At 44.8% G+C, this 19,443-nt stretch overlaps 1 protein-coding gene across 1 annotated transcript; it reads left to right on the plus strand.

The window, feature by feature from the left end:
• The first annotated feature begins 8,901 nt into the window (after window positions 1-8,901).
• On the plus strand, window positions 8,902-9,837 carry LOC147451566 (uncharacterized). The gene has a single exon (XM_086518767.1). The coding sequence runs from the start codon at window positions 8,902-8,904 to the stop codon at window positions 9,835-9,837; it is 936 nt and encodes a 311-aa protein (XP_086374893.1).
• The last annotated feature ends 9,606 nt before the right edge of the window (window positions 9,838-19,443 follow it).

A 19,443-nucleotide genomic window follows, 5' to 3' on the forward strand; every position in this document is an offset into this window, starting at 1 on the left:
GCTAATGATAGCCGACTTTCAGAAATCAAGTTAAAAAAAGAAAAAAACTCATTTCACACCCCCCCCCCCCCCCCCCCCCCCCCCCCCCCCACTCTCAGTACCCCCCCACTGTAACTTATTTTTTTTCCCCTCCCGCCCTACGGGCATCGGATAAAACCCTCGCACTCTCTCTCCCCCATTTTCCCTACATACCCCCTTTCCTTATATCTCTCTCCTCCCGATTTACCCTCCCCGGCCAGACAGAAACTCAGAGAAGGAACCCCCAACCCCTCTCTCGTGCTCCCTCGATGTGAGCCGCGTGAGAACCCCCCCCCCCCCCCCCCCCCCCCCCCCCCCCCCCCTCACTCTTACACTCACCCTATCCCCTCTCCCATTACCCTCTACCCTCATTTTCGCCCCCTCTCTTTGGCCCGCCAATATTCCCTCCCCCGACCCCTCCTCCCTCTTCCCCTCATTGCTCGCCTCACCCTCCCTCGGCTCATTCACACCCCCCTCTTTGGCCCGCAGATATATTCCCTTACACCCCCCCCATTGACTTATTTCCCCTTCGTCCTCAAGCCCCATGCAAGACAACACCACCCCCCCCCTCTCCCTCTCACCCACACATCTCCCATACCCCGCCATTCCCCCTCTCCCCTCACTCTCCCTCAGACACTCCCTCTATCTCTTATCCCCTCACCCCTATCCCCTCCCCCTCTCCCTCATTCTCCCTCTCAAGGCCACGCCAAGATCTCTCTCTCTCTCTCTCTCTCTCTCTCTCTCTCTCTCTCTCTCTCTCTCTCTCTCTCTCTCTCTCTCTCTCTCTCTCTCTCTCTCTCTCTCTCTCTCTCTCTCTCATCCGGATACCGGCAGACCACGCCAAAGCTCTCTCTCTCTCTCTCTCTCTCTCTCTCTCTCTCTCTCTCTCTCTCTCTCTCTCTCTCTCTCGCAGGCAGCGCTGCAGTCGAACACACACACACACACACACACACACACACACACACACACACACACACACACTCCCTCTCACTCACACACACACCCCACAACACCCCCCCCCCCCTCTCCTCTCTCTCCCCATGCGCTGTGCGCCGCGCGCTGCATTCGATACACACAGACATGCCATGCGAGCAGCAGCAAATACGCCAACACAACACACACACACACACACACACACACACACACACACACACACACACACACACACACACACACACACACACACACACACACACACACTCACCCACCCACACACACTCACAACCCCTATCCTACCCCCCCCCCCCCTTTCCGCCTTGCGCAGAAGAGTAAGCCGCCGGCCATCCGCATAAGGAAAAATAAAAATAAAAATTATATATATATATATAGCCCCCCTTCCCACACACGCTTTCGCACACACATACCTATACAAAACACACACACACACACACCCGCCTCATGCACAAATACATACACACACATATATACGCACAACACCGCAGTACGAAGGAAAAGGCTACGACATCAACAAACAAAAAAGAAGAAGGATCCAAAGCACGCGCCGCCAATAACAAAAAATAGAAATGCGCCGAAGACATGCCCCTACCTACTCCGAAAAGAAGTACAGTCGACACCGATGCACCGGCAGCACGCCATTCGCCGACAACACGCAACCACGACGCCATCCCTGTAATGTTTAGGTTATTTTACCATTATCTTCAGTTTTCACCCGAGCCATTGTAAATTTCCATTTTGTAAATATCCTCTCTCTAGGTGATGGTGACAAAGGCCCACCTAGAGATTCCCATCTTTTAATAACCTTCCCCAAAACAAAGCAAGGGTCAACCAGACCGGGCCCACCACTTGCTTTGTCTCCCCGATTAAGGTTACCCTAACCACACTGGGATTACCATAATCCAAACAGCCAACACCTATAAATTGGCACTGAGAGGTCACTATCGGGGGGGGGCAACTTATGTGGAACCAAGCAATGGGTAGAGTGTAATAGGAGGGATTGACACCATCACCATCACGGGGAGGGGGTCTTGTGTGTTGGGTTTGCCTTGGAAATTGCACCATGCGGAGGGAACCACATCCACCTCTCGACTCCAATGGTCGATGCACACACGTATGCACGCTCTTGGCAATGAGTATTCACCGTCATTGAGTCGCCCTAGAGAACGCACCAAGTAGGTTGCACCATCTCCTCTCCCTACCTCTCTACCATCACGGCATGCCACCTTGTAAATATTGCAGAAATAACTCACCCTCACACCCCCGAGGTTGTTTTCATCAATTGCAAGTATTCTCTCTCTCTCTCTCTCTCTCTCTCTCTCTCTCTCTCTCTCTCTCTCTCTCTCTCTCTCTCTCTCTCTCCTTTTCTCTCTCTCGGTGTGTAGGCTTGCGGTGTTCATATCACCGTGGGCTTTGCGTCCTAGCCGCTCAAAGCTAGGTGGTGCCCCCTGTTCGCTTTACCGTGGCAGGCTCGAGGCGAGCCATTCGGCCCCCTACGTTTTAGAGGCCGTCAGGGTTCGGGGTCTGCTTTGCGTCCGTCACCACCAAAGGGGATATGTGAGAGAAAGGCAGTACGAGCCAAACCCTGTGTACCAGCCGTAACAAGGGCAAGCCATTCCTCTATATCAGATGAATAGGGCACCACCACCACCACCTAGATATGCCACAGGACATCCGGATGTTCAGCCAGGGATGGAAAGAGCAAAACCTGTCCTTGGACATCAACCACCACTACCAGGGGAAGCCCAGGTAGCAGTCAGGTACGTGTATACAGATCAACCAATAGAGGAAAGAGCCTTAGTGCCTACACCGCCCTACCACACGGACGAGAACTATGGATATGGTCAAACTGTAGAACTCAGTACAGGAGGGGGGGAGATGTATGATCCATGGATGTCGAATCCTACCACCAGTTACATTTCACAACCAGACACTTCCATGATGTCTAACGAGGGAGTGACTGTGGGTCAAGGAACTTTGATGTTCATAGCTAATCAGCAGGGAGGAATGAAGCCAAGATCTTATCCTCCAAGGCAAAATTTCACCCCGCAACCTCCTCAACAACCACCAAGACCATTGGGACCATGTTACTGGTGTGGTGGAGATCATTTGATGAACAGTTGTCCACTGGGGGAACAGAGTATCAAACCTCAGTGTAATCAATGCGGAATCACCCACTTGTATACCGACTATCCAAACGAAACCGACAATAAAGGAAAAGCGACCATAAGTAAGATTGGAGTGATACCTTCTTCGAGTGGATCGGAGACCAAAGCGACTGTACCTATCAAGGCAGTTACACGAGCTCAAGCTAAGGGGAAAGAAGGTGAGAAAAAGGATGAAGGCCAAGAGAGAGCTAGTCAAGTTCCTAGTCGAAGGGTAGAAAGACGTAAAATCCGCTCTAAGGAGAGAGATAGATATCATCATAAATACAAGGTTGTATTTGCTGAGCTTGCAAAAGCTCAAGAGCAATTGCAACAGCATCTTTCTGGAGTAGCGTCTGATTCTGGGGAAGCAGAACCAAACAAGATAGACAACATGAACAGCCAGGAAGTGAAAGATAAGGAGAGCAGTAGCCTAAGTTCAGGTGGATCAGTCCTGGTTGAGAAGGTGTGTGAACCCTTAGATGCTATAATAAAAACCTATGAAGCCAGGATAGAAACGTATCAAACTCAGGCAAATCAATGGCTGACTTATCCAAATGCGGAGCTAGAGAAACAGAGGTTCGAAATGTGCAAACAATTGATCCAAACAGCTTAGGCATTATTAGAAAAGCCTCCTGCGATGCCAGTTGAGGAAAGGATAAGTCAACAACCTCCATTTGACCTAAAATGTGATATACCTGAGGAGGTGAATGTTCCAAAAGCTAGCTTCAAGGAACCAGAAGAGAAATCCGATCCACAAGTAAAGATTGAAGAATCGCGGGCTGAAGAAGAGAGCAAAAGACAAGAGTTGGACCATAGAGTGGTGGAAAATAGCACAGACAAATCCATCTATAACGAACCACCCATGGCACCTGAAGTCAGAGATGATTGGCCTCATAAATTGTGGGAGCTAATCAGAAACGCCAAAGATGGAAGCATGACACTCGAGTCAGCTCCTCTAGAGGAAGTTGATGTAGAACGCCAGATGCCCGATCAAGATGCTGGGTCGATGTATGGAGACATAGGTTCAGAAAAATCGGCAGAGAGCATAGATGAAAATCTTAAGGAACTCCCTGCTTATCAAGGCGAATATGAAGCCAAGTCTGACATTATGATCCTTCCGTCTCAAAGAAAGTTGTTCAAGCCAACCTCTAACGCGCTTCATGAGTTGTTGTCCACGCAAGTGAGATGCACTTTAATGTTGGCAGAGATGCTCAAGATACGACCACATATGTGGAAAGAAGTGAGCACATGCTTAGAGAAATTGGGTCCAAAGGATTCGCAAGAGACGTTTGAAGCAGAGTTGGGTGACGATCAAAAGACAAAAGCTAGTGTCAAACCTGTACCAGTAAACAAAGTTGGAGATTACTGTGAAGGTGAGGAAGGCAACACGATGCTACCACTGGAGTTCAATGACGTCAAAACCATGGAAATTTTGGATAGTGGAGCAGGTGTAGCCATAGTCACAAAAGATCTTTGGGAGAAATGGGGAAAACTAGCACTCCGAAAGACCAGAATGAAGCTACAATTAGCCGATGGTTATGTCGAAAGACCCTTGGGAATATTGGAAAAAATCATCGTAACGTCATGTGGTATAGAAGCATATGTTCACAGTAGTTGATTTCGGTGACAGGAATAACTATGAAGTTATTCTTGGAAGACCCTTCATGCGCCAGCTCATGATGATACAAGACTGGGGCTACAACTACCTGTATCTTCGTCACATGGACAACATCACAAGGATAAGCCTCGAAGATTACTCTTATCGTGATGTGCAGCGAACACCTGTGGAGGATTTTGACTCAGCCACAAAAGCTAATTCGGAAATTCAAGCATTTCTGGTCGAAAAACCTCAACTATGGATGTGCGGAGCTTCAGACATTGGAAGCTTGGATAGAAACGAGTGCAAACTGGAAAGAAGTGTTGCTCTTCAGCTCAAGAGACGATAGACGACACTAAGTCAAAAAACGAAGGGATCCAACGAGAGTGCCTCTTCATAGAAGATACATATGACAAACACTCGAGTGGGAAGCATAGTGAGTCTGAGGATGAAATGAGGATTCCTTTGACGATACCCAGACCACCCCACTATAAATCGCAGCGCTACAAGAGGAAGATCCAGAGAAGATACAAGAAAACCAACCCGATGCCGGAGCTAGAAAGCGAAGAATGAAGAATGGGGTAACGGGGATGTATTTCAGAGAAACAAAACGAAGAATGAAGAATCAGCCACCTAAAAAAGAACCTGAGGCTAAAAGCAATATTTCTGCTAAAAAAGCGCGACGTGAACGACGACGAGAGAATTTAGCCAAGAAAAGCTTGCAAACCAACGAAGAATGGACCACAAAGCTATCAAATAGCACAGAAGGAAGCAGTTTAGTGCAGGATGGAATCAATGTTCCTTCCCACTACAAGTGATATACTATTCAGGATAGGCGTATATGTTTGGAACAGCGTGTTTGAGAGAAGAAACAAGTCGGGACATCGTATGATGGTCCTGAAGAAGCGAAGAGAATTGATTTGGCAAACCTTGGAGAAGAGCCTAAACCTGCCTACATTGCCACGGATCTTACTCCAAAGGAAGAGTTAACATTAATCGATGCCCTTAAGGAGTATAGGGATGTTTTTGCTTGGTCTTACAAGGACTTGAAGGGTATGGATCCTGTTATCTGTCAGCACACCATTCCCCTAAAAGCCGATGCAAAACCTAGCAGACAACGCCCATATACGTACAAAGAAACCTTCGCCAGAAAGATAAAGGAAGAGATAGACAAACTTATGGAATCAGAATTCATCTATGAGATTGAACATACGGAATGGGTGTCACCTATTCTAGTTGTCCCCAAAAAGAATGGCAAGTTACGAGTATGTGTCAATCTTAAGAAAGTGAACAATGCTACAATCAGGGATAACTATCCTCTTCCCATAACCGAACACGTGCTAGAGAGAGTAGCAGGCAAAAGAGCGTATAGCTTTCTGGATGGATTCTCTGGTTACAATCAACTGGGGATCAAGCGAGAAGATCAACACAAAACCGCTTTTGCTACAGAATGGGGCATATATGCGAATAGAGTGATGCCATTTGGGCTCACCAATGCACCAACAACCTTCCAGAGACTGATGAGTCACGCATTCAAGGAGTATCTTTGAAATTTTTTGGAAATCTATATGGATGACCTGTGTGTTCATTCCCTTGTGAGAGATGAACATGTAGTTCACCTTAAGAAAGTCTTTGAGAAGTGTAGAACATATAGAATCTGCCTGAATCTTGAAAAATGCGTATTCATGGTCAGACAAGGGAAGATATTAGGGCACATAGTGTCAGCAAATGGGATATCCACAGATCTTGAAAAGATTAAAGTCATATTGGAATTACCTAGACCTACAAATGCCAAAGGCATGCAAGCTTTTATGGGCCATTGTGGATACTATCACAGATTTATCTACATGTATGCTGTCATTGCACGACCTTTGTATGCCCTTATCACTGAATTCAAATGGACTGAAGAATGTGAGGAATCCTTTAGAAAGCTGAAGGAAGCGCTGATCATGGCTCCTATCCTCAAGGCTCCAGATTGGACGAAAGAATTCCATGTTCACATAGATGCTTCAGCTATAGCGATTGGAACCTGGTGACGGTAATATGGATTTCCCAATATCTTACGCCAGTAGACAGCTGAATAGTGCTGAGAAGAACTATACCACCACTGAAAGAGAAGGTTTGGTAATGATATACGCTGTAAAGAAGTTCAGACACTATCTTCTAGCCAATCATTTCACCTTCTTTGTAGATCATCAAGCACTACTCTACTTGGTGAACAAACCATGCAATACGGGAAGAATCGTCAGATGGTTCATCATATTGCTAGAGTTTGACTTCACTGTAGTAGTTAAAAAAGGTACAACCCACCAACGAGATGATCATCTGTCTCGAATCTTAAGCGGAGAGCCACCAATGGGGATTGATGATGATCGACCTGATGCTTACCTTTTCAATATAGAAATGATTCCTCGATGGAGTCACAAAATTGTCCAAATCTTGTCTATCGGACAAGTTTCAGTAGGGCTTGAACTACTGATGTCACCAGATGTTGTCTTTGAAAGCAAGAACTTCAAGCTGATTAGTGGAAGTTTGTATTGTCAAAATGCTGATAGTATATTCCAATTATACGTTGAGGCAGATGAGATTCCACTATATCTGGTTGAAGCTCACACAGAGGTCATTGGAATACATCACGGATTCCACCAGACTTCCAGGAAGTTGAATCGACTTGTAGTGTATTGGCCGTAGATGAAGAAGGATGTGCACAAGTACATTCAAGAATGTGCACGATGCAGAGCCAAACCACCGGTGGATCATGCCACCTTATACCAAGTGACCATAGCACCTAAATGGAGTCAGTATATAGGCGATTATCTTAAGGGGTCTCCATTTCTCGAGAAAATGAGCAAGACAAGGGAACGAGCGATAATAAAGAAAGCAAAAATGTATCAATTGATTGGCAATCAATTGTATAAACGAAACAAAGAAAATCAGTTAAGGCTATGTGCATCGGAAAGAGAATACCTGCCAATCCTATAGGAAGCACATGCAGGGCAGGTTGGTGGCCATTTCTCAGTAGAACGCACTGCGCAATTGATTATGTTTGCAGGGATATGGTGGCCGACACTCCTTCAAGACGCGGCGATGTATGTCAAGCGATGTGATGACTGCCAACGTGCAAAAGTTCCTATGCGAAAGGACCATATGCCTCTTAGACCTATGTTAGGAACTAGAGCATTTGCCAAATGGGGAATTGATTTCGTGGGTCCGATCACACCGGCCTATAGGAGTCACACTGAATACATCATTGTGGCTACAGATTACTTAACGAAATGGGTCGAAGAAAAAGCCACAACTAAAAATGATGCATGCACCACCGCTCAGTTTCTATATGAAGAAATTTTCACCAAATATGGGCTACCCATAGAAATAGTCAGTGACCGAGGAACCCACTTTGTCAATGAAGTGATTGAATACTTGCTTGACGAGTTCCTTGTCATACATAAGAAGTCAGCTCCATATCACACGCAAACCAATGGCTTAGCGGAGAGCACAAACAAAGTCTTATGCACAGTGCTCACAAAAATAGTGAATAACAATAGGACTGATTGGGACCAGAAATTGCACGCTGCAATTTGGGCATATAGAGTGGCCTATAAGAATGCTCTAAATACAACACCATACAATATGGTGTATGGCCTTAATGCAATATTGCCAATGGAATTCCTAATTCCTACTTTAAGAGTGGCACAAGCACTCGAATGGACAGGTCATGAGCTCATACAACACCTATATGACCTAGAGAAACTTGATGAAACAAGAATGAAAGCTATCATAGGCATCTACGCGCAAAAGCACAGAATGAAGGAGTTCCATGACAAGCACCTGATAATGAAAGAATTTCAGAAAGGTGATTATGTGCTTGTCTACAAACTCAAACAAAAAACCAAGAAATTGAAGAAGTGAGGAATGGGACCCTATTTGATTACAGATATATCATCTAGCGGGGCCATCAAATTTGCCACATTAGAGGGAGAGGAGATGCCTAATTGGATTAGTGGATGCAGGTTAAAGAAATATCATCTCCCGCTAACTCCAGAAATGCTTGAGAGGGTGCATGCAGCTGGTTGTTGAAAAGATACAACCAAATTTATCAAAGAAGAAGCTCAAGAAGAAGCACGGCTTCAACAACTCAAACGAAAGCAGCAGCAACAGGGATTCAACAAGCAAAAGTGTACTCGGATGTATCAGATTACTCCTTTTGATCTGGATGATGAAGATGTTGATCCTTGCATTCCGATTGAAGTGACCCTGGATAAAGTTCCAACCTATGTCTTAGTCGATTCAGGAGCTCATTACAACTACGTCACATACAGTTTCTTTAAACAGCTGATAGGTGTTCAGTTAGTGCCAGAATTCCGCTGCTGTGAAGCCTTCAATAATGCAATTATCATAACCAAAGGCTGGGCGGAGATACCCTTGTATATCAATGGCCTGCTGTGCACTCATCAATTTGATGTGTGCGATGTTCAAGATGATTATTCCCCCATCATATTTGGTACAACCTGGCAAAGGAGATACAACGCTTATTTGCACTGGTCAGGTAACCAAATGTACTTTCAAGCAAAGGGAAAGGTCAGCAAAGTGTTGTTTGCAAGCGAGGAGGAGGTCCCTCATCGGCAACTACGAGAAAACAATCAGAAATTCCTTCCTCCACCACCTGCACCTGTTTCAGCAACTGTACAACCGTCACAGCCAAAGGAAACTGCTGATGCTGCATGTCAGGTCAACATTGAAGAACCAGTGTCACAACCTGCACTTCCTCACACCAAAAAAAGGCCTCAACATAAATCGGAATTCCACAGTTACCTCACCCAACATACAAGCAAGTTTGGCGGCCAAAACAATCAAATCCACAATCTCCACCGCGAAAGCCTAGCCAACAACTTGTGTGGAAAGCGAAGCCACCACCAGTGCCCAACACATCGACAACATCCAGCAAATATAGGTGGACTCCAATCAAACCTGCTAATGTCATTACTCCTATACAGAAAACCAAGCAGGTCTGGCGGCCCAAGCAACCCAAGCCAACAGTTGCTCAACCCCCGCTGCCAAAAGGCAACCACACGGCAATCACGGCTACTCGACAATTGTGGATACCCAAAGATACCGCTATAATTGACAACAACTACATTTGGGTAAAGAAGTCAGCAGGCACAACCATCCATCCTCTCCGACAATCCAAACAGTACACCAGAGCCCACCCACCACCCAGGCAAATCAAACCCAAAAGTCCTATTCACTACAAAGAAGTTTGGGTTCCTAAACAGCCCACCAAAACTGCCGTCTCGTATAAATGGCAACCCAAACGAAAGATTCCAAACCCGAAACCGGCTACATCCAGGTTGCAATGGCAACCTAAAAAAAATCAATAGGTACTCAACACGTCAACATCGGTCAAACCACCACCACTTCTGACCATGTCCGAGAAACTTAGTCTCTTGAAAGCATTCTACCACTTGGAAACCTCGCCAGCAGATGCCCTTAAGCAATCTGCTTAAGACCCTCATGTCGCACAGCGTTAATTTTTCCATGCATTGACCGAGTATGCATGCATAGGGCTAATTACACGGCCTTGCATATGCACCAATGTTTTACCCATGCATAGCACCACTAGTATGTCACAATGTCGTCCAGGAGGACTCCAGATAGGCGGGGGGGAGGCATTCCAAAAGCGGACCCAAAATGATGATAGGGCAGTGTATTCAAATGTTTTCCAACTTCTTTTGTGTTTTATCGCGAATTTTCTTGACCAAGTTTGCATTTTCTGCCCTGAATAGTGGTTAAAAAGGGAAAACTGCCAGATATATACCCCTAGGTGTGTGTAAATATGTACAAAATTTAGTTTTTAGCTATCTTAAATAAATACGAGATATCCGGGCATCCTCTGATTTTTCGGATAATTTTTGGAGTGATTTGCTATTTTTCTACTATTTATTTGCTATTTTTCTCTTTTTGTTTTCTAATAAATAGTAATAAGCCACCAAAAATAAAACAGAGATACAGGAAATGTTTCCTTATATTAGGAAACCCGCAAGAATTCTCAGAATGGATTTCTAATGTCAACAGGTCAGGTTGCGGAAAATGACGAAAACCATATTTTTAAAGCGGAAAGGCTCAAAGTGCAAAAGTGATGGAATTTGGCCATACGCTGTCCAAATAGTAAAATTTTCGATCCATAGGTCATCTAACATGTGAGTTGGGACTAACCATGGGGGTAGTTGCACTTGCACATCCTAAGCCCCAGGTATGTATACCCCAAGCCCTCATTTCTAAGCTCATTTGCTACTTGTCCTTGTGAAAGAGAGCTTGAGAGAGCATATTGCTACCTGCTTCCACCTGCCACCAACTTCCACATTGCAGTCATGGCTACCATGAGGGGTAAGTACGAATACTTTTCAAGTCATTTAATGCTTGTTTGACTCATTTACAACCACGTAACAAGCACACACAGGGCTGGGAAGGCACAATCCCGTAGAAAACACAGTAGACTCTAGAGACCACCAAAGGCTATAGGACTTCACAGAGACCTTAGAGATAGGTCTAATAACAATGCCACATAGGCATATACTAACCGGAAGGCCAAGACCAACACAGAGTAAGCAGATGGCTTTGGGAGTCTGGGAAGACACCACACCCAATGTGGATGTCAAAAATGACAAGTGACCACACCAAAAGGGTGTATAGGGCCTAGCTACAATGTCCCAACACAAAACTCCAATTGCATGTCACTCTGTGACCCCCCAGACAGTAAGCACGCTTACTGTCTCTAAGGGATTTTTGGCCAATTTCTCAACTTTGAGCACATATGCACCTCAAAATACATCAATATACATGCATTTGACCCACAAAATCACAAACGCCCCATCCTTACACCAAAATCCAAGCTCATCAGTCTGCCAACATCAATCCTGGTGAAGAAACCATGATACCCAATTCCAAGTTGAGAGCCAAGCTCCACAATTGCTTCTTAGAGCCTCTATGAGCCATCCATAAAGCTACATTCTCAAAAAGTTCAAAAAATGCTCAAGAGATAGTAAGCGCTCTTACTGTCTCCCATGTCTAGACTACTACCAAAGTTTCCAGATAGCTCCTATACATCACCATGATTACATTGGCTAAGCCTCCTACCAAGTAAAAATGCAAAAAACCATCACTTAGCCATTTCAGTCACCAGCTAGCCAACTCTGGACCTACTGTTGCCAAGGAGCATCATACTATCAAAGTCATCACATCAAAAATCATCAAATGATGCCTTCCAGCTAACCCTAGCATTACAGATCAAAAAACCAACTCCATATCACTCTGGAGACAGTAAGCGCGCTTACTGTCTCAATGCCCAAAAGTTCACTTGCACCCCATCAAAAGCTGTATCTAGCCTCATTGCACAACGTTTGTGAAACCACAAGCACTATGCATCAAAATTTCACTAAGTTACCTATTTATACAGCTCACCTACCATCTAGGGTTTGCTATATCTCATGGTATATTGCTCCATATTACACGAAAATTGGGGAGTATACTCCATATGCATTGTATTACATGCCTATGCACTCATTCTCACCTCAAAGTGCCAAAAACACCTACTGGAGAAGGTAAACACGCTCACTGTCTGATGTTGCTAAATTGTCAGTTTTAGTGTTTTGGGCTTGCAAGCATGCTTTATACATATATTTTGAGTGTTACTTGCATTTGATGATCATCAAAGATTCAGTTGAAGCTCCTATTCAGCACTCTGACTAGACACTGACAACTTTCGAGTTGGTGGTCTGTTTACAAGGAAAATGCAAGAAGGAAAGAGTCCAGCCAAGAGACCCAGAAGAAAGTCCATCAAGCAAGAATTAGAAGAGATGCCCCCTTATACTATCCTGAAGAGGACAATGAAGGAAGCAACCACCTACCTAAAGAGAGAGCTTTTGGAAGCACACAGTGTAACCATATATGAGGGAATATTCAGAACCCCAGACAACCAACTGGTGGATGTCCCCCTAACCCCAAGAGAAGTCTACGGGCTCACCAGCTAGCACCAAGATGACTTGGAAAAAGTGGATCTGCATAGATATTCTGAAATGGAGCCATGCAGAGTAGATTTACAGAGATCTTATTGTTGGGGTATAAAGCCCAATGTGGTTGCCCAGGTAAGTGGGCGGGCCGCCAGGTATGTACACATATTCTTTTGTAAAAACCTAATAAGAACTCACTATGCTCTACACATTACAATAGAGCGAGTTCACCATATCATCGTGCTCTTCTTCTCGCACTCTCTCTCGCGTCGCACTTCCACTCGTACTCCTTCAACTGGTATCAGAGCTCAGATCGAGGCTCGGGGCAGCACTGCAGGAGGCTAGAGTCACCAACTCAGATTGGAGTAAAATTCGACAGGCGAAGACACGGCCCCAAATCTCGTGGGAATACCCAAAGGGCTCGGTGTTGTCATAATTTCATTCTGAGGTCATCTCGGCCACCATTTGGCTTCGACAAAGGTCTGCGCAGGCCATTTTCGACTACGTGGTCGACGAGTGCAGATCCGACTCTGCAAATTTGGGGTTTTCGGCCTACGACTGTAGGTGCTGAGGATATCGACACTCCCAGAGTGCTAATTTGTGGTTGTCTACACATCGAAGGACGGCTCACAGTTCTTGGAGGCGTGTCACATACGACACGGGCGCATCTACACACAGACTGTAGGCGACATCCACTAGTTCATCAGGTAGCTTGTGTTTGCTGCTTGATTATTCCAGATTTCATCCTGACATTGCAGGTACTTCCACATGGGATGTATTGTCAAAGATGATGTATGTCTGTTGAGGGTTTGCTGGCTGTGAGTCACGCAGCAAACAACCGCCGCAGCGGTTATAGCATACAGTGGGAAATTTGTGGATGTATGATTTTGTGGGAAGTCTATGTACTGTCAGATCTACTGCAGCCTTTGTTGAGGGTTGAGTGAGGTTTTATTGAGCTGGGGGATTCTCAAATGTTGAGATCCTTTCGGTGATACAGGTCTTGGAGAGATCCCTCGAGCACCCTTAGATAGGCAGCAAGGATGTATTGACTGTGAGTTAGACAGTTGGGATTGCATCTTTGCTTTACTGCCGTTGAGGCATTGTCGCAGTCTATGCTTACAGGACAGTGACAGGACAGTCAGAGATAGTACAGGTGCAGGACAGGTTTACCCGCAACTTACAGTGTCAGAGAGACAATGTTTTTTGAGCTGTTTTTTGGTCTGTTTTTTGAGTACACCAGAGCCATTTTACAAAGGAGACTCTGCCGAAATTTATGCAGAATCTGAAGCTTTCTTGGTTCATTTGACAGGTTGATATTGGTTCACAGGTCAGTTTACAGGGGAAACTCTGCCGAATTTTTCCCAGGAAAGTAAACCACTGTGAAGCGTAGCTATGGCTGGATCACAGGACACTGCTCTTTACAATATCAAGAAGCTGGATGGAACCAATTTCCCATTGTGGAAGCAGCATATTTGGCACGTGTTGGTACAAAAGAAGCAGATAAAACCTATAAAGCTCAAGGGGATAAAACCAGAAGATATGGACGAAGATGAATGGAGCGAAATGGATGAATTGGCACTTTCTACCATTATGCTGACTTTGGCAGAAAGCGTTTACTTCAATGTAGCAGACAAGATGTCAGCTTATCAAGCATGGTTAAAGCTGAGTGATCTTTATGAGAAGCAGAGTGCAGCTTCACAGGTATACTGGCTTAAAAAGCTTGTTGACTTGAAGATGAAATAAGGGACACCTATGTCCAATCATCTGAATGAATTCAACACAATCTATAGTCAGTTGTCAGCTCAAGGTGTCAAGTTTGATGAACCTGTTAGAGCTATGTTCCTGTTGATCACATTGCCGGAAAGTTGGGACACTTTTCGCACAGCTTTGAGTAATTTTGCACCTCCAGATGGTATGAACATAGCAGGTGTAGAAGGAAGTCTGCTTACTGAAGAAACCAATAGAAAGAAAATGGACAAAGGCAAAGGAATAGCCTTAGTTGTCAGAGGAAGGACCAAAGAAAGGTACAAAGGTGGAAAGAGGAATCAGTCTCGTAGAAAGTCCCGCAATGCTAAAGGCAAGAGTGACATAGAATGCTACCATTGTGGCAAGAAGGGTCACATGAAAAGAGACTGCAGAGAATGGAAAGCAGAAAAAGTCAAAGAGAAAGCTGAAGACCATGGTGAGAAGAACAAGTCCTCAGTGAAGATTCAAGAAATAAATGTGACAAACACTGTTGCAGAGGATGACAGTCTAGTGTCAGGAGACATCTACTTCTTGAAGAATACAATGGACTCAGCTCTTCTTACAGCATCTGATGGAAATGCACTGAGTGATTGGATTATAGACTCAAGGGCATCACTTCATGTGTCTCCAAACAAGGAGTGGGTTACTTCTTATGTGACCACTAAAGATCATGTTCGGCTAGGCAATGGGCAGACATGTGAGATCTTAGGTGTTGGAGATGTTCAATTGAAGTTTTAGAATGGATCTTCTTTCACGCTGAAGAATGTGAGACATGTTTCCGCAATTACAAAGAGCTTGATCAGCACAGGTTTACTTGATGATGCTGGCTACGTCACCACTTTTGGACAGAACATGTGGAAGATATCCAAGGGTTCTATGACAGTAGCACATGGAGTAAAGTCTGGAGGACTTTACATGATTTATGTATTGACGGGAGCAAAGCGAACCCCGAATCCCGAAGGCCTCTAAAACACCGGGGACCGAATGGCGCGCCTCGAGCCTGTCATGGTAAAGCAAACAGGGGGCACCACCTAGCTTCAACGGCTAGGACGCAAACAACACACCACCATAACAAAGTTTTCATCCAAGAGAGATGGATGCTTGGGAGTAATGATGAAGAGGAAAGGGAATGAGATCAAGTGAGAGAGAGAGAGAGAGAGAGAGAGAGAGAGAGAGAGAGAGAGAGAGAGAGCGAGAGAGAGAGAGAGTGAGGGAGGGGGTATAGCGGCTTAGTACTTAGGCACCACAAAAGGATGGCGAATCCACACATCCTTCACACATACACAAGCTCACTCCAAAACACAAGACTAGGTGGCGATTCCGCACACCTCACATGGGCAAAACATTGCAAGAAAACATACTCACAAAACCTCAAGCTTTATTTAGAGAATAAGGCGATGAAATGGGGAGCATAGGGTAGGGGAATGAGAAGGGAGAGAGTGGTAGAGCACATGGCGGATAGGTGGGAGTTGATGGCGACGACTCGCATGAGGGTTATGGCCATCATCCTTCATTTAGTTGCCCTTCATCTTCCATAGTCAAGGGTGTAGAGGTCATGCTCAAGACAAGCATGGTGATTGCGGTGATGGTGATGGTGTGGGTGTGTGTGTGTGCACTAGGCACACACAGTGCATAGTGTTTTCTTTGGTGATGTTGTGTGTGTATTTAGTGTGATGGTGACCCCTCTTTATATAGGGGAGGAGGGGGGAGGAATTCTAGAATTTAGAAATGAAGAAATCATTATCTACATAGGCCATGTGACTGTGGGCCCCACTTGTCTGGCTGTGTGTATATGTGCCAGAACAGCAGTCTCATGAGAGAGAGACTAAGAGAGAGAGAGATGGGTTGATGAAAAAAAGTGAGAGGTGACATGGAGAATAAAGTAATTACAAGAGGGGAGAGAGGGGAGTGTGTTCAGAGGTGAATCTGTGTGCAGATGTGTGTGAACACAAGAAAAATCAGGTAACCACTGGGTGGGGATGGGTCTGTGGGCACCTTTTTCAGTGAAACTGAGTGTGTGTGAGTGTGGGGAAGGTTATTTAGCTACAAGACAAGAGATATGGCACCCTTTAGAGAGAGAGAGGGGGGTATTTGGGTCATGGGATATGATAGGAGAGAGAAAGAGGGGGTGGGGTATACTATTTTGGAAGATAGGGTAAGTTGCATGTGAGTTAGGGTGCATTATTGGTGAGTTATAATGCATTATTGGTGAGAGGTGGGGTAGCTTGAGGGGAGAGAGAAAGGAGAAAGGACAAGGGGAAGAGAGAGGGGGTTGACCTTTTGAGTGGAGGAGAGGAAAAGGGACACACGACGGGGCAACAGTGAAGAAAAAAGAGGCAAGGTGGGGATGGGCTACCCCGCAGGCATGAGGTGGCCTATTTTACCTCTCTTATATATTTACATAATCATACTTTATTTTTTTCTTACTTTTTCCAATACCTTTTATCACTCCCTCCCTAAGAGGGGGTTTTCATGGGGTGGGGACGAGAGAAGAGGGGTATGGGAGCTTGGCTTGTGAAAAGCCCCCATCAGTATCAAATGTCTCTAAAAATGTAATCAATGTAACCGAGCAGCCGAACGTTTCTTTGTGGCATAGCCGGTTAGGACATATGTCCAAGAAGGGAATGGAAATCTTGTCTCGTTCTGGTTATTTGCCTGGCTTTTCATTTAATGATTTTGAATTCTGTGAACATTGTCTGTATGGTAAGCAAACATAGCAGCCACATAAGCATAGAAGCAATAGAAGAGATACACAGTTGGCACTTGTTCATAGTGATTTGTGTGGACCTATGCCTAACCTATCTCTACGGGGAGCTTCTTACTTTATGACATTTATAGATGATTACTCGAGGAAAGTATGGGTTTACTTTCTCAAGCACAAGGATGAAGCGTTGAGTGTTTTCAAAACGTTTGTGACACTTGTGGAGAATCAGAGTGGCAAGAAGCTTAAATGCTTACGCACTGACAATGGTGGAGAGTATGTTTCAAAGGCCTTTCAGGACTTTTGTGAGTCAAAAGGTATAAAACATGAACTTACTGCTCCTTACAATCCTCCTCAAAATGGTGTTGCTGAGAGGATGACTAGGACCATACAAGAGAAGGTCAGAAGTATGTTATCTAATGCACATCTACCAAATGGGTTTTGGGCTGAAGCTGTTTCAACAGCTGTTCATCTTGTAAATAGATCTCCTAGCAAGGTTTTGCAGAAGGATTCAGTGCCAGAGATGGTATGGTCAGGCAAAATGCCCTCATACAAGCATCTCAGAGTCTTTGGCTGTGAGGCATATACTCACGTTCCAAAGGAATTTATGAACAAACTTGAGCCAAAAAGTAGAAAGTGCATCTTTCTAGGCTATGGTAATTCTGGTGAGATGGGGTACAGACTTTGGGATCCCGAATCCAGAAAGGTTGTCCGCAGCAATGATGTTCACTTTAATGAATCCAAATATCATTCTAAACCAGAGAGGGTTGAGGAGATTAGAAGAGTTGTCTTCCAAGAAGATGGACCTGCACGTGCAAGACAAAATGTCAGGGCTCAAGGGGAGCAAGGACAGGATAGAGTGGAACCACAGGTTGTGGCTGAGCCTGAGCCACCTATTGTGCGTAGATCTGGACGTGTCACACGACCTCCTGATAGGTTTGTTCCATCTATGAACTATGTCATGTTGACTGATTGCAATGAGCCTTCATGTTACAAGGAAGCAGTGCAAATGAAGGACTCCGGGAATTGGCAATTGGCCATGCAGTCAGAGATGACAGCTCTGCATAAAAACAAGACATGGAAGCTAGTTAAATTACCACAAGGCAAAAAGGCTCTACCTTGTAAATGGGTTTACAGGTATAAGATCACCGCTCATGATAGTCAGCCAAAGTACAAAGCAAGGCTTGTTGCCAAGGGATTTAAGCAAGAACATGGCATTGACTTTGATGAAGTCTTCTGTCCGGTGGTCAAGATGACTACATTGAGATGCTTTCTTGCATTGGTTTCCATATTAGATTTGGTGTTGCACCAAATGGATGTCAAGACAGCGTTCTTGCATGGTGATTTAGATGTGGAAATTTACATGCAGCAGCCAGAAGGGTTTGTTGAGAAAGGCAAGGAAGATTGGGTATGCCAGCTGTTAAAGAGTCTTTATGGCTTAAAACAATCACCGAGGGCATGGTACCATAAATTCCACAAGTTTATCCTTTCTCAAGGCTACAAACGTAGTGAGTTCGATCACTGTCTATATACAAAGAAGGCTAAGGATGGTAGTTGGTTGATCCTTATTTTGTATGTGGATGACATGTTGATTGCTTGTTGCCAAGGGCTTTATCAAAGATGGCAAAATCGTTTGACATGAAAGACATGGGTGAGGCAAGTCATATACTTGGTATGCGCATTGAGAGAGACAGATCAAAGAAGTTGATTTGGTTATCTCAAACAGAGTATATTGACAAGGTTTTGCAACTTTCAATATGGAGAAGGGAAAGGCACTGAGTGTTCCATTGCCACCATATGTGAAACTTAGCAAACAAGATTGTCCTGTGTCTGAGGAAGAACAGGCTGAAATGGATAAGATTCCATATGCGTCTGCAGTGGGTAGTTTGATGTATGCAATGATTGCTACTCTTCGAGACATTGCATTTGCAGTGGGAGTAGTAAGTCGATACATGTCAAACCCAGGCAAGAAACATTGGGAGGCAGTGAAAGGAATATTGAGATACCTGAAAGCTACAAAGAGTATGCGTATATGCTATGGGAGTCAGGAACTAAGTGTAAAGGGTTTACAGACTCAGATTATGCAGGTGACTTAGACAACCGAAGGTCTACGTCAGGGTATGTCTTTACATTGGCTGGTGGAGCAGTATCATGGCGTTCTAGATTACAAGATTGTGTTACTCAGTCTACTACAGAGGCTGAATATGTTGCAGCATCAGAGGCATGCAAAGAATCAATTTGGCTTAATCGACTAGTAACAGATTTGGGAATCAA

Source organism: Adiantum capillus-veneris, chromosome 8, assembly GCF_014529385.1.
Source record: "Adiantum capillus-veneris isolate H3 chromosome 8, ASM1452938v2, whole genome shotgun sequence".
NCBI lineage: Eukaryota > Viridiplantae > Streptophyta > Polypodiopsida > Polypodiales > Pteridaceae > Adiantum > Adiantum capillus-veneris.